This window comes from Gallinula chloropus (genome assembly GCF_964237585.1).
Source record: "Gallinula chloropus genome assembly, chromosome: 2".
Lineage (NCBI taxonomy): Eukaryota > Metazoa > Chordata > Aves > Gruiformes > Rallidae > Gallinula > Gallinula chloropus.
In genome coordinates, this window is record NC_140086.1 from 132,502,627 (window position 1) to 132,517,878 (window position 15,252).

The 15,252-nt window shown below is 43.1% G+C and overlaps 1 protein-coding gene across 1 annotated transcript in view; it reads left to right on the forward strand.

The window, feature by feature from the left end:
* CRPPA (CDP-L-ribitol pyrophosphorylase A) overlaps positions 1 to 1,878 on the forward strand; it is a gene marked incomplete at both ends in the record, with an annotated part of 119,183 nt that extends 117,305 nt beyond the window's left edge. The window contains one exon of the mRNA XM_084260220.1: positions 1,774 to 1,878. Within this exon, the coding sequence (XP_084116346.1) occupies positions 1,774 to 1,878 (105 nt within the window). The remainder of the gene's footprint in view (positions 1 to 1,773) is intronic.
* Between the last annotated feature and the right edge of the window lie 13,374 nt (positions 1,879 to 15,252).

The window sequence follows — 15,252 nt, forward strand, 5'->3', positions numbered from 1 at the left end:
GAATGATAGAATGGGTTGGGTTGGAAGAGACTTCTAAAGGTCACCTAGTCCAACCCCCCTGCAACGAGCAGGGACATCTTCAACTGGATGGGGTTGCTCACAGCCCCACCCAACCTGGCCTCAAATATTTCCGGGGATTGGGCACCAAGTCTCTGGGAAACTTGTTCCAGTGCTTCACCACCCTTATCATGAAAAACTTCTTCCTTAAGTCTAGTCTACATCTATCCTCTTTAATTTAAAACCATTACTCCTTAGCCTGTCACTATATGCCCTGCTAAAACACAGGTACTGGAAGGCCACTATAAGGTCTCCTGGGAGGCTTTACTTCTCCAGCCTGAACAACCCCAACTGTCTCAGTCTGTCTTCATAGGAGAGGTGCTCCAGTCCTCTGACTATCTTTGTGGCCTCCTCTGGACTCACTTAAACACTGAAAGTGTTTCCCATTCAGTTTTTCCTCAACCTCCATTTCTTAGTCTCCAGCTCCCCTCTGTGCTAGCTGAATAAGTAGGTGCCTTCAGCAGTAGCCTTATTCCTTAAAAAACAGGTTTTAACCTCTATCGTTTCTCCATTCATCCATGTTTCTTAAACAGCATCTTCACGTTCTTCCTTGATGCAGCATCTTAGAAGAATAGTGGGAAAAAGATCCAGAATCAAACTGCCCAATCCTCCTGCCGCAGCAGGGAGATGTACCTGCACCCCATTTTACACGTATGCTGGTCTCATGTTACAGGACCCTTATGATAAGTTTTCTTGATCTATCCAATGACCTGTTCCATCCTATGCCAGTCCTTACTGTTAAAATGATCTGTTCTCTTCTATACCAGTCCTTCCTGACTTCTTATATCCCAGTCAGAGTTCCCTTAAGCCTATTGCTTCCTGTTGTAGCCATCATGGCTATGGAGAACAGCTCTTGAATACTCTTTGTAGCTCCCTGTCTGTATTTGAAACTCCTCAAGGTTCTCCCAAGAGTTTTGTAGACCTTTCTTTTTCTCAGTTGCTTCACAGAAACTGTTCCCTCCTATTTCTCTCTCCAGAGATGTGTCTCTGCCTGGTTGCACCTATTGATGTTTGCCCAGTGCATGAATGAAACCGTTACTGGTAGCAAGAGGCCAGCCTTTTATAGTCAATACAATTAAGGAAACTTGGCAATTAGACAAAGGACTCTCAAATTTGAGCTGGAGTGCTCAGAAGCACAGTATCAAAGTCTCATTTTATGACTTCTTCCTGTGTTGGTCTCTATGCTTGCCTATCAAAACCAGACTGCTTTTTAAAGTTGTTTGACACAAAGATCACCCTACGCTGCTGAAGCCCTAGTGCTTAAAGGCCCTTGTGTGTTTTAGTAGGTGCTTAAAATTACAGGTCTTTAACTGTGCTACTCAATTAAATCCTCCCATTTTGTTCCAGTGTTTTCAGCCCCAAAATTTTTTCTACCTTTTAGATTTTAAAAATCAGCTGGAAAGCAAGTGACAGAATCAAGTTTCTGGGTTGGTGGTCTCTGGATAGGTAGCATTAATTCTAGCAGTTAAAATGTATTCGTTTTTAAAAAAACAGTTTTTCAATCTTCATGGAGATTTGAAAATGGTTATTACCATGAAATTGTGTTTCCTTAAAGTATAAGGTTTGGAGGTTGTAATAACTGCAAATAAACAGTTGGGATTTTCAGTACTCATATGGTACTTTTGCATGCTCGAACATTGATTTTAATTATTTTCTTTTTCCAGTTATGTTAACATATTGTTTTCCCCTCTCCTTTCTTCTTTTTTTTTTCACCAGGACCATTTGCTGCTTCAGGAGATGGTAAATTCAGCTGCTGCTCTTATCATGGCATTAATAAAGGACAGAAACCCGGATCTGGTTGGACAGCTGTTGGTAGCATAAGACCATAAATCACATGTAACTCTTGTAAATGTTTCTTTTTCATCATCCATTCACCAAAAGGTCTTGAATCGTTTTACCGTTTGGTGAAAACTCTGGATTTATGACATTTACTATTAAGATATCCTAACAACATATTTTTGATACCTAAAATGCAAGTCTGATATTTATACATAAGCATAAAATGAAATACAAGTCATTCTGAGATACACTGAGTACATATGTGAGGCATTGTATTGACACGTTTTTGTGAGGTACTGATGGTTTAAAAAGGTGCACAGAGGACACCAAAGCATTCATGCAGAATTGTCTTGTATGGGTGATGTATTCTAGGACTGCATGAATTCAATTTATTTTAAGACAAAATAATCCTAAAGCACAGCTCATACATGAAAATATTTGAAAGCTGCTGCTATGCCTGTTGGTGAATGTGGAGTCTGTTACACAGTGTAGCTTTCCTGACACCAACAGAAACGCACAATGCAAGAAGTGATTGGAGAGTCAGGTCCCCGTCCACCATGGAATGATGGGGACAATGAGGTGCTAAACCCTGGTTTTCCAGAGGCAATATGCTCTGGCTGTAGCACTCCCTAGCGCTGGGCTTCTTCAGTACCCCTGTGCCATCCTCCCGAAATAGCTCCAGTAGCTCCGCTGAGCGCTGTGCAGCACGTACTCTCTGTGTTGGCACATGGGTGTACATACATGCATGTATGTGCTTAAAGGAAGGGAAGAGGCTTAAGACTGGTAAAAAAATGTTTCACAACCCAATCTGTACGTAATGGAGAAACAGGAAGATTCTGTTAACTCATCTGCAAGAACGCAATTTCCGCCTCTTGCTGGTTAGCTTACCGATGTATCCAGCAGTTGTGAGGAGAAGTGAGCGTTATAAATTCAAATATATGCCACACTGATACTCAAGTGTGAAAGTTGGGACAGGAAGGTGAATGGTTATTATGTAGCATATCTCCAGGCATCACAGTCACAAGAGGAGGACAGTCCCTGAAAATACCTGTCCATCACTACGCGTCCGACTCAGGATTTCCAGCTCTCCTGCAACTTGTGGAGGGGCTGGGTTGGTGTCTTACGTACGTGTTGTGTTGGGACAAGGTCTTAGAGGAATATCCCCACCAGTCAGCTCTGAGCAAGAGCACTGTCAGCATTCTCACCCTCACTCCCACCATGTTCCACTCCCTCTGGTCCTCAGACAAAACTTAGGCTAGCATGGTCTGCACTTCGGTCCCTTCTTCCTCCTTCCCTTCCCCTGATTATCTGTATCTCTGCTTTAATCCCTTTTAGAAGCTGATGTTGGTCCCAAACTTCCTTACACGCTAAGGAGTCGTTAGCTGACTGTTCTCTAGCCAAAGCATGCATTTTCTTCCATGCAGAAGTCATCCTAAGACAACTAAGTTCCTGTGCATCATCTCCTCCTCTTTTGCTGCTCTCTCCTCTCTACTTTGATTAATAATTTGTCCTTTTCAGACATGGCACAACATAAGCATTATTAGCTCTGTGGATGGCTATACAATGGGCCTGTTTTACTCATATATATATTCATGCCTGTTCATTTGCAGAGTATGCAAATAAATGAGAAACTAAAGAATTTATTATTGTTATTCATAATTTAACAGGACAGCTTTCACAAATAAGTTTTCTGAATTTGCTTTTACATTAATAAATTTGATGAAGGAATTCATCTCACGGGCTTTTAAAAGACATGATGAAAGATGTCTCTTGGACTGTATTTAGTGGATCTTCTGTGCTTGAATACTGAAATAGAGTCTGTGATGTGTTGTCCCTAAATAATAAGTTAATTTAGAAAATCCTTCCTGTTTTCTATCCACTCTAATTTATGTGATACTGCCTTAGCCTTGGTTTGTATGTAACATAATTTGCTTAAACAGAACCTTTTACTTTGTAGGGTTGTTTTACATACCTTGTTCTCTTAAAAGGATTTCAATCCAGTTAAAAAATGTTACTGCAATGAACTGATGTAATGAAAAAACATGTTATTTTTTATGAACTTACTTTGAAAAAAGAACAGAGAATGTACAACAAAAAGTAAATTTCAGATCATCAAGCATGCATAGTACTAATCTTAAATGGAAGATAATAAGCTTTATTAATGCACTGCTAAGCATTACATTATGATTTTTTTTATTTTTAACGATCTTTTTAAATAATCTACAAACACTGGAAAGAATATTTTGCTGGAAGCAAATATACCAACAGCACAACTGAAACATCACGAAATACTAGAACTGCAGTTTAAAAAGAAGAAAATAAACTGGACTGTGATTAATGCTATTGTGTATCCCAACCAAATTTAAATGGTCTTTTGGATGACTGTTAAGACTAACAATGGGAATAAAGATATAAATGAAATTAAGAAACTGGCTGATTGTTTTTTGTCTGTGCATAGCTGCTCACAAATAGCAATATACATGAGAAACTTGGCAGGCTTTTGTACACACATGCTGTTTTGAATTTAACTAGTGAATCAGTCACCACCCATATTGCTTTGAACATTTGGACAGAGATAACACAGAGTAAATAAAAGCTCAGGCACTGCCAGCCTTGCTTACCTTACTCCTCAAGCACTCTAATTAGTATTCCTTAGTGTTCGTCAGGAAAGAGAATACAGAGTATGGCCCTAGAAATGCTTTTCATAACTGCAAAGTGGGGTGAATTAGATTTGTATACTGAAACCATCCCACTTCATGCAAAATCTGAAGATGATTTTACTTAATTTGTCTTAGTTGGCAGGAGAATTTCTAGTTACAATCTTCAGTTTTCCAGGCTACCTAGCTTGAGAAAGGCGTTTTGATGGTGCTCTAAAAAAGGCTGAAAGACTTAGAAGGATAAAAGATGGCAGAATTAAAATCAAAACCTAAACCCAAAGCATAAACCAAAGCAAACAAAGTGAGCTGTGACCCTATTGTAATCAGTGGTGTAACTCCAGTTGACTTTACAAATATTACAGTGAAGCTTTTACCTCATCTTTATAAGCGATGGCTTCAGAATAAGAAGTGTGCTTGGAATCCCTCAGGCTTTTGGTGGCTTCAGATCTGTGTTTCTGTGCAACCCCAGAGCCCCATCATCTGTACAATGCCACAGATGGCACCACTGAGTGCCATCCAAACGGAAGCTTCCAAGGACACATAAGGTTACCAGTTACTGTTTGGCACTTGCTGTTGATACAGACACTTCTCCCGTCTGTAGGTCGCTCTACCAGAGAAGGATCAGAGTTTGTTTCTTCTGTTACCCCTGTCTCAGACACTTGCTACTGGTCAGTGGGTTTCATTTCTGAAGAAAAGCATATTTACTTCCAGAAACACAAAACCATGTATTACCTCATATCTCCCTCCATTCATAACTTCGATCTGCAACACACTAGTTCATCTCACCAAGCACCCACCAAGGTGTGCAGACATTGCCTGTTTCCCTTTTTCCCTGCTAAGGAAGGTTTGGGGGTCAGGAATAGGTCTGTGTTAATGGTGTTCCCACAGGAGCCAGAAATCTGGGTGAAAGCTACCTTTGATCTGGCCTGGTGTGACTGCCCTCTTGATTGGGACATAAGAATGGCTGGTGGTTGTAAAAACAGTGTGCTATGGGATGAACTGAGCCATTCAGAGTACTACCAGTGCCTCGACCTTTGTTTTTTTTATGATTTCTGATTATTCTTTCTGGTCCATATGACAGATGCACCAGTGTTATTCCCATCTGACTGAGAAAAAAGAGTAATCATTAGGTTGATTAAGATGCATTGTTTACTAGATGGAAGATTTTTAGGTAGTGAAAGAATGGTATCAGAGGCATTTCCTCTTGTTTGTTTCAAAGATCACTTACTAAAACCACAACTAATTCTCATTGAAACAGGGAGAGCTGCTGAGACTTGTAAAAAGAATAATATCTTTAAGGGCTCCCGCTGGGAAAATCTGTTATGAAATACCAAGATATTAAATATATATCTAATCTATATCTCATAGAGATATATAATTGGGATACAAAAAGTTCAGTGATAACAACTTTATTTAAAGCTAATCTTGAAGACCTGAATTCTGAGAAATTACTCCTGCCCAACTCAATCAATCCAATCTTTTGCATCTGGTTTTGAATAATTTGCCATGGCACCCAGCTGGATGGCTCACGCCCTGCTCCGGTGCCTTCCGCGAGACGCCAGGGCGAAGTATCAACAAGAGTTCAACCCTTTGCCCCCCACACACCTGCCCTTCCAGCTTCAGACTGGTAAGTTTTTATGACGTCTTACCTCCCTCGGCCCGTTCCCCAGCCTGGTTGTTTACCACAGTTCTGCTTGCCTTGTGCTTCTGGCAAGCACCAAGGGAAAGCAGCAGTCGGTGACACCATGATTTTCCCAGTGTATGTTGATTTTGATTGACAGGGCTGTAAAGCACTTGTTGAATATACATTTTCCTTGGTTATTTCTTCAAGGAATACTCAACTAGTTTTGAGACCTGGAAAACACAGTTTCAGTGCCTCTGCCAAGAAAACAGTCACAACTGTGAAAACATGTTTATAATAGAATATACTCAGCTTTCATACACCAATCTGTGGAGCAACGTAGCATTTCTTAATATATTTATTCCCAGGTTAATTTAAGGTATGCTTTTCAACCTTTAGATTGAAACTGATCTTGTCCTTCATCCTGCATGCATTCCTGTCTCAAACACTGAAATCACAGTTCAGTTAAAATGCCACGACACTGAATTATAACACAGTTACAAAGATAAATGAGAGAGCGAGAGACTTGGACAAGCAAAAAGTGATGTGAATTTAAATAAGACAGAGAAGCAAGGAGGCAAGAGAGAATACACCAGCGCTTCTCCAGATGGCAAAATTTGCAGGGGAGACAACCTAAGGGGTTGCAAGCAGGAAAGCCTTCCATGCTTGGTAGCACCTAAGAAGACAGGTCAATAAGGCGTCTCCCTGTTCAGTAGCCTTTTTAATCACCTCCCTTGGATTGTTGCTAATACTGCATCCCTTTCTTTTCCATTACTCTGCCTCCTGCCTTTTGTTTCCTTCCCTCAGACTGGCCCTGTCACTTCAAATGTCGTGTTTCCTTTCCATTTCAGCCATTCCTGTCTTCTCCCACACTCCTCTCCCATTCTTTCCCCTACTTCTGTTACTTGTTCTTTCTCTCCCTATTTGTCACTCTCTTTCCATTCCTCCCAGCCCACCATCGTCGAAGGAGACAATCTCCCCCCTCCCTTCCCCTGCAAGCCAGGCCGTGGTCTGGCATCAGAAACCCTTCCTCGCTCCTGGATCGAGAACTGAGGCGTTTGGGCTTTGGCACCTCCGCGCTGCTCACAGCTGGGACCGAGAACAGATGTCACTTCCGCTGCCAGCTGCAGACAGATGAGCAGCAGCTGCCCGAAGGGACAGACCTCCTGCATGGCAGCTGCTGGGCTGACACTGAATGCCGCTTATGAGCTGGAGTCAGGCTGCAAGCAGAGCTGTCCCACTGAAGGGGAAATAATCCGCTCCAAGGTCAGGCCCCTTTCCCCCCCCCTTCAGTAGCCAAACGAGGGTTTGTAAAGTCAGCACCTAGTCAAGGAGCCAGATTTGCAAATCTATCAGAGTCTCAGCAGCAACAAAAAGCAAAAGAAAACCAAAAAACCCAAATCCAGGTACGGCTTGCAGTCCTGGCCATTGGAAAAAGTGTGTTTCCACTTACTAACCAGTGGCTTTGCCAGGAGTTGCTTGGAGACAAAAACCCAGGAACCCCACGACGCTGTGTTCAGCAGTTCCCTTCCACAGCAGAGACACAGCCTGACTGAAGCCCCATTGAAGTCAATGGGACTGAAAGTTCCTTGCAGTTTGCCCAAGAATGTGTGGCATCTCCTCCCTCTGGCCATCTTCAAATAACTCACACACAACCATGCTGACTATGCTGGGGGGGTTATTATTATCTCTATTATTATTATTATTATTGTGCTGCAGTTTTAAGTGTGTATTTCTGCTGTGTTCAACTCCCTTGCCATTTGGTTGGGGAATATTACAGTCCTGATTAATGCCAAACTATGTGTTTGGAGTTTGGTTGTTACTCCAGCTCCAGCATCCACATGAGGTGCTAAGGGCACTTCTGAAGGGCAATACAGAGTTTAAAATCCCTCACTCTGAATCTGAGACTCACTCTGAATCCAGTGACGGTACAGTAAGCCTAAAAGGATGGATTTTGTGCTTGGTTTGAGCTAACCTGCAGCGATAGAAAAAGTCTTGGCCTCTTAAAAACACTGTGCTTTGCCCTGCTCTTGTATATGCTAGCAGTGCAGGTTGTGTTGCTGTGTAGTAATTCAGCTGAGGACACTGGAAATACTGTTACCTGGTTACCTGGCTGAAAATCAACCCAGCGAGAAGTGATTACCTTCCACTAGGGTCACCAGGAAGGGAGGAGATAGAATCAATCATAGAATCATTGAGGCTGGAAAAGAACTTCAAGATCATCCAGTCCAATGGTCAGCCCTACACCACCGTAACATCTAAACCATCTCTGGAAGCACCAGATCTTCCTGCTTTTTGAACAGCTCCAGGGATGGCAATTCTACCACCTCCTGGGCAGCCTGTTCCAGTGCTTCACCACTCTCCTGGTGAAGAAATTTTTCCTGATAGCCAACCTGAACCTCCCCATGTGCAATTTGAACCTGTTCCCTCTTGTCTTTTCACTAGTTATTAGGGAGAAGAGACCAACACCAGCCTCACTACAACCTCCATTCAGGTGGCTGTAGAGATAGATATGGTCTCCCCTCAGCCTCCTCTTCTCCAGACTGAACACCCCAGCTCTCTCAGCTGCTCCTCATATGACCTTTTCTCCACACCCCTAATGGTTGCCCTTCTCTGCACCCTCTCTGGCACCTCGATGTCCTTCCCATACTGTGCGCCATGATTCCTGCTGCAAAGGGCAGCAGCAATACAGGCATAGGTCAGCCGAAAGTGCTGCTCGACTGCACCCCTGGGGCACTAGTTCTTTAACTTTGCAGTCTTAGACCCTCCTTATTTTGGGGTATTTGTTGTCTGAACACTGTTATGCCCCTTCTGCAGACAAGGGTGTATATGTAGGTGAAGTACGGGGGGGTCAGATGCAGTACGCAGCTCCTCTGTTTGGCTGTCATGTGCAGGCTTTGTAAGCAGCCAAGTAAGCCCCAGTTGTGTGTCGTGACATGCAAGCCTCTCTGAAAATGATACATCTGAAAATGCTCAGAGGTGAACTGCATTCCAGACCGGTAGGTCAGGATAAGGAAAGGAAGGAAGGAAAGGAAGTGTCTCTCACCCCTTCTGGGAGCGGCTGCTAGCAGCAGATCAAAGAACTACTCTTGTGATGGATATTTCAAGAAAAGCTGCAAAATGCCTCGAGTGCGCAGCACAAAAGGCATGTTACTTCTCCTCCTTGGGTTTTTTTTTCCTTCTTCTTTTTTCTTTAAAGCAATTGACTTCAGTGACCTGGGTATTTAATCCTGCTTCCCACTGTGCACCTTTGTGCAGGCGTCTCCACAGAAATCGAAGGTGCAGGGTTTATCCCAAGCTTTGCAACAGCGGAACGTGGTTACTCAGTGTGAGGACGGGCATTACCGTGGCAGCAATGCACCCTCTGGTGGTGTCCATCAATACTTTACCAAAACTCTACAAGCTCACTCAAGGCAGGCCTTGATAACGGTGGAGCAAGAGCCAGCGTTTTCCTCTCCATCTCCACCGATTCCCAGCAGTCACAACCTGAGATGGGCTCGATAGCCATCCACCCCACAGCAGCTCCAGGGACTACAAAGTAAATGACAAAAGATGCAATTAGCTTACAGAGGAGGCTGGAAAACACACCGAACATGTGGGCTAATGGAGAAATGGGGATTCGTGCTGATCAGGTTATGTGGGTAGAGGATGGGAAAGCGTTTGCTATCATCTGGGACTGCTCCTGCCAACACATACCTGCCTCAAGCTGGGTCCTTGGTAGTGGCTTTTGCAGACCTTTTTCATTCCTCTGAAAACACACCCTGAGGAAGATTTGTGTTAGATTTCCTGAAATCCCTAAAATTCAGCCCAAATGGGCAAGTTCTGGACAATTCTGTGTTCAACTTATGAATCGTCAACAGCTTTTTTTTTTTTTTTTAAAAAAATACTTCAATTAAAATGTCAACTTTTAAAAATTACTATTTTTAAAAATCTTAAGCCCAATTTGATAAAAGCCTTATAAAACAGCTTTAAAAACAACTGCACAGCACTGTGCTGGATGTGATCAGTGACTCAAGCGAGCATTAGTGAAAGGCTGGGGATTTTCAAAGTGGCATTAAGTGGGAAGCAGATAAATGTCAGCTCATCTTCCATTAGCCGCCTTGTATGCAAATTTTTTTTTAAAAAAGGGTGATTTAGAGTGTGAAATAAAATGGGAACTAAAATCTCAGTAACAAGTGACATCTGTTAGATACTTTGAGGATAACAAAACGGTTTCTAGTCCATGGTTATCATAAAGAAGTATCTTCTGGAATGAATCTGATACTTTATATTCCTTAGGTTTGTATTTTTCCCCAAGAAAGCAATCAGATGGATCCTCAAAGGATGTCTCAGGACTAAAATGTGATACTGTAAATACTCAGTGTGGAAGAAATCACGCTTGTAGAAAATTATATTGCAAGTAATAATGGTTTGTAACTAAACCACTCTGCTGTTCAGTAGCTCTTTCATGCCCTCTGCAGTTAAAATGCTGTTTTGTATCTGTACAGTCAAACTGTGTTTTTTCCAGGTTATGGAATGTAGTACCTAGGGATAATGAAAAACTATTGAGCAGTAAATACTGTTGAAAACTTTTTGGGGTTGCCAGTAGGCTAGGTTGTGGCTTGTATAACTCTCTCACAACTAGCAAGCAGATGATTTTGTGCTTTCCCAGTGGTACTGCTTACAGTGAGAGCTGAATGCCCAGAAGCAGAGGTGCTCTCTTGCCTGAGATCTTTGCTGGTGCATGCTGGGTTTCACTGCACCCATTGCTACGCAGCTGTTGATTTTCAAGCATTTCTGCTGTCAGGTAGAAGTTATGTACACATGATCATATGACCTATTTTAAAACAGCAGTGAGTTTCATAACTACATCTGAATTTTTATTTCACCACTTTCAGAAAGCATTTATCCCTCTAATGCATAAAAAAACCCATTAAATTATGCATCCTACTCAAACAGATATAAAAACAGGTGAGAAAAAGAATCTTATTTCAGTTGATTGTACCTCAATTACATGCAATTAGTTTATAATAGATATCCAACTTTTCAATATATAAAATTGTATATAGTTAATCACACCCCTTCTTTTTATATTTGAAAAAGTGCATTAAGAATTTCATTGGATGAAAGAAGAAATGGTCACTAAGGCGAAAATGAAGTCCATAAATGGCTTTCTCATAGGCCGCATCTGGCAAAGCATTTTAGCATATATATGTAGAAAAAGGATGAAATATTTATTATCTGTGGAGATGCCTCATATGCACAGAAGATAAAAGTTATATCAGAAGGTAGTCTGAGAAATATCTTCTTCCTTATTTTTACAGTGTCAGAGAAAGTCAGTCCTGAAGTACTGAAGAAAAAGAGAAGTCCTGAAGCACCAAAGAAAAGGACATTTTGGGAGGAAAGATCAAATATAATCTCATTAAGCAAAAGAATTAATAACAGCGGCTGTAATAATATAAATTAAAATAGATGAAGCAAAAAAGTCAGCAATGCCAATTCTTTTCCTACCAATGGCATATTTGAATAGTTCTGGTTACCAATCCTGGCACAGTTTGCCAGCACAGGTTGTTTCTCACCTGTGCCTTCAGGTTCTCTGCCTATACATGTGCAATTGGAACAATAATACCTCCCATGAGCTCTCTAGGCTCCAACTGTCACTGTCACATACAGTCATTGGTAGGTACAACACTTGGCCTCAGATGCTGCTTTAAGTATTTTCTGAAGAAACTAATATATCACTAGAAACGGAATGCTTTCCTTTGGTTTTCTGATCTTGAGTGAGACATGAATGTGTCAGTCCCTTTTGAAACAGTGCCTCTTCTCCAAGGAGCTTCATAGCCTTAATAAACTACACAAGGAGCAAGGCTGGACTCAGGTTCTGGAAAGAGCCTGGAGAAAGCCAAGAAATCAACGGTGGCCTGAGGAAACACCAGGTCCCAGGCTGGTGAGGCCAATGCTCTGTTTTGTCCCCACAAAGACCTAAAGTTCATGAGGTGCACACTGTCCCAGGTTTACAGTACAGACTGGAGAGCTAGGAGATCTTGGTGCTAGTGCGGCTCAGGGAAAGATGAGTGCTGGCAGGTTAGCAAATGCCTCCGCGCTTTAGCATCTCCCTCTGTGCCAGATGAATAACGGCTACTTCACAGCAGTATTTGTTACAGTGATTGTATTCATATTTATGAAGTCCTTTGCAAACTGGAAAGCGTAAAAGCTTAAAAGTGGTGTCTTGTAAAATTTATTACTGCTGAGATGATACTTTAGTGCTGAAAACAACTCAGGGAACCCTTGATTAACCAGCTGAACCATGGAAATCTCTTTGCCTGCCTTTTGTTTTAAAGGCTCTAGAGATAATGGTGGCATTACTCATGTACCTGAAATACAGGCAAGGATCTTGGACCTCAGAAGTTACCAGTGTATTAAAGTTATCCAGCCATGTTTCTTGTTTGACTCATTTGATTTTGTGCATTAGATTTACAAATGCTCATCCTGTTTATGTTTTACATCAACAACGTGAATTGAGCTTAAATCCTCTTGGACACACTTGGGATTGTCACTCATACTAATTACCATGTTATTAAGAACTGTGCTTTTTTGAAAGCTTTTAATAGAGGAAACTGGAGTTCCAACTTCTGTATTCAGTGTGAGTTGAGCAAGGCCTGTCAGTGTGTGTGTTCCCCTGCCAGGCCTGGAAGATGAACCCTGCAAACGGAGTCTCAGGCCTGCTGGAGGCCAGCTTGCTCACTGCCTAAGGAGAGGGCTGGGGCACAGGCTTCCCCAACTCTCTGCCTGGCAGCCACTTTCAGGCTGAGCCTCCCTCTTTGATCCCCGCAGGCATTATATACATGGCCCAATCCTGATCCCAGGTCAGCCCATCCCCATCCTCAGGGAGGTGCTGCAGCCTGGCCTCACAGACTGGACCACTGTTTAGGATGGTGGCTGAGCTCAGCATCATCCACCCTGGGGTCAGGATTGACCCTCAGCAGGGAATGGTGCCTGCACCCCTCCTCACTGCTGCCTGCTCTGTCTGGAGAAGAGGCTGATATGTTTTAGGATGAGGAAGAGAAAACCATTGGGAATCTTCTGCCTGAGCTAATTTTGGGGAAGAAACAGAGTGTCTACAAAGTTGACATGATCCATGGAACTAAATTGGGATATTTTGGGGGTTTTAGAAGAGTTAAAATATGTGGGTTTAAATCAGTTCACCAAAGCCACTGCTTTGCGCTTTTTTATCGCCACATGGACCTCAGAGGAGAGGAGCTCAGGCCCTCATCCCCATTCTCAGGGCTACCACCAGCCAGGCACCTGAAGGACGCCATCTTCTACAGCCTAGATTTTGCTTTAAGCAAGCCCTAAGGAAAGGGCTGCAGCTAAGCCGCTCTGGGCTCTCTGAAAAACATTCATCTGGGAAAACGAGTCCATAAGAAAGATATGGCCAATATTCCTCTCATAAAGCAACACTGTCGTAGGGAAATGCAGTTTAATTCTTGTTTCAGACAAAGTGTTTGAAAACAGCAGCATGTAGATGCTGAACTGTGATTGATCTACTCTGATGGAAAATATTTACAGATGTTTCAGAATTTCCTTTTTCTCTCACTAGTCATACCAAGAAAAAAAAACCAACACCAAAACGTGACTTTTTGGCTTTGGTTAAGGTTGAAAATATTCAAATGTCAGTAAAGGGATTAAAAAGACCCTTCAGTATCTGCCCGCTCTCCCTGCAGAGTGGTTCGGAGGTGACACGATGGAAAGGTGTGCTCGGGGGCTACGGTGCAGGAGCGGGAGGGAGGCTTTACCCCAAGACATGCAGAAAGAAAGGGAAGGAGAAAGCAGGATCCCTGGAAGCATCCAAGATCCCTAAAGAAGCATGGTGAAACTCTTAGATACTGAGCAAGAAGAAAGTAAGCGACGACGGGACCAAGGTTGTTCCTGCGATAAACACACAGCCATCTCGGCGGGACGCTCCTTTGATTAACATGCCGGCGACTGGTGGGTAAGTGCAGGGGACGCCACGGAAAGAAGACTCGGGAGGGGCGGAGGAGCCGCAGGCGGGCGGCGGGGCGGCCGCGCCGGGCGGGCTCGCCCTGCAGAGGGAGTCGAACACCAGTAATGGCGGCCGGGCGGGCGCTCGGCGGCACGGAGCCTCGTCCTCCCTGCTTCCATTTGTAAAGCACGTTCTGGTGTATCGGACTGTTTAGCAACTTAATCCTATTAAATATGCTGTATGTGGTGAAGCTTAGTTAATGGGTTTAGCTAATTTAAAGTAGTTTACGATGTCGTGAAGGGGTGGAGATGGCCTGCGGGCCAGGGTTCAGAGTGCAGATTTCCAGCTGAGGAGTGTGAGGCTAAAATCTCTGTGTCCCGTCCCCCCCTGCCCCCGATGTAATCAGCGAGTCCCAGGCTCACAGGTAGCTGCATGAAGCTTAAAGTGTTCTGGTGACTATAGTCACAGTGACTGTATTGTTCAGCCAATCCCACATTTACAATAATAAATTATCTTTCAAGTCATACAATCACACGTTAATGGCTATGGAAAAACCCAGCAAGCTTTAAAAAGCCATACCTTTTTAAATACTGAAGTACTTTTCTGGTTCTCGCTGATATTTTTTAGGATGGTGCGTGCAGAGGGTGTGGGCTCTTCCCGAGGGAGCGCGCTGTCCTGTTGTGAATGATGGTCCAGAGCCAAGGGAGCTGCACCTGGCGCATAGTTTAGGGAAACAATTACCAGCTCCTCAACTGCTGCCAGGGCCAAGCAGAGATTGAGGGAGCAGCAACAGCTCCCTGTGATCTCTGGCAGACACTGAACGTGTGTGCACATGCACAAAGGCACGTTCAGAATTGCACCTGCACACATGTTAATTTATAGGTCCTGTGTTGAAGCCCGGGCCAGTCAGTGATCTTCTCAGCTGTCACTGACCTCTTCATTCTTTTGCACTGTTGCTTCCACTTGTCTCCTGTTTTAAACAGGAGTACTGGAGGTATGGATAACAAGTGCCTTACCCCGGTTCAGAGAAGGTTCGTAACTCTTAACAAGGTGACTGGACTCCTTTGCTGAATGTTAAAATTGTCTGAAGGCCACTTAGGTGTAATGTGTCTGAATGCAATTTAGATATGGATCCTTTTAGATACCACATCTAGTTAAAGTGTTGACTGCTACCA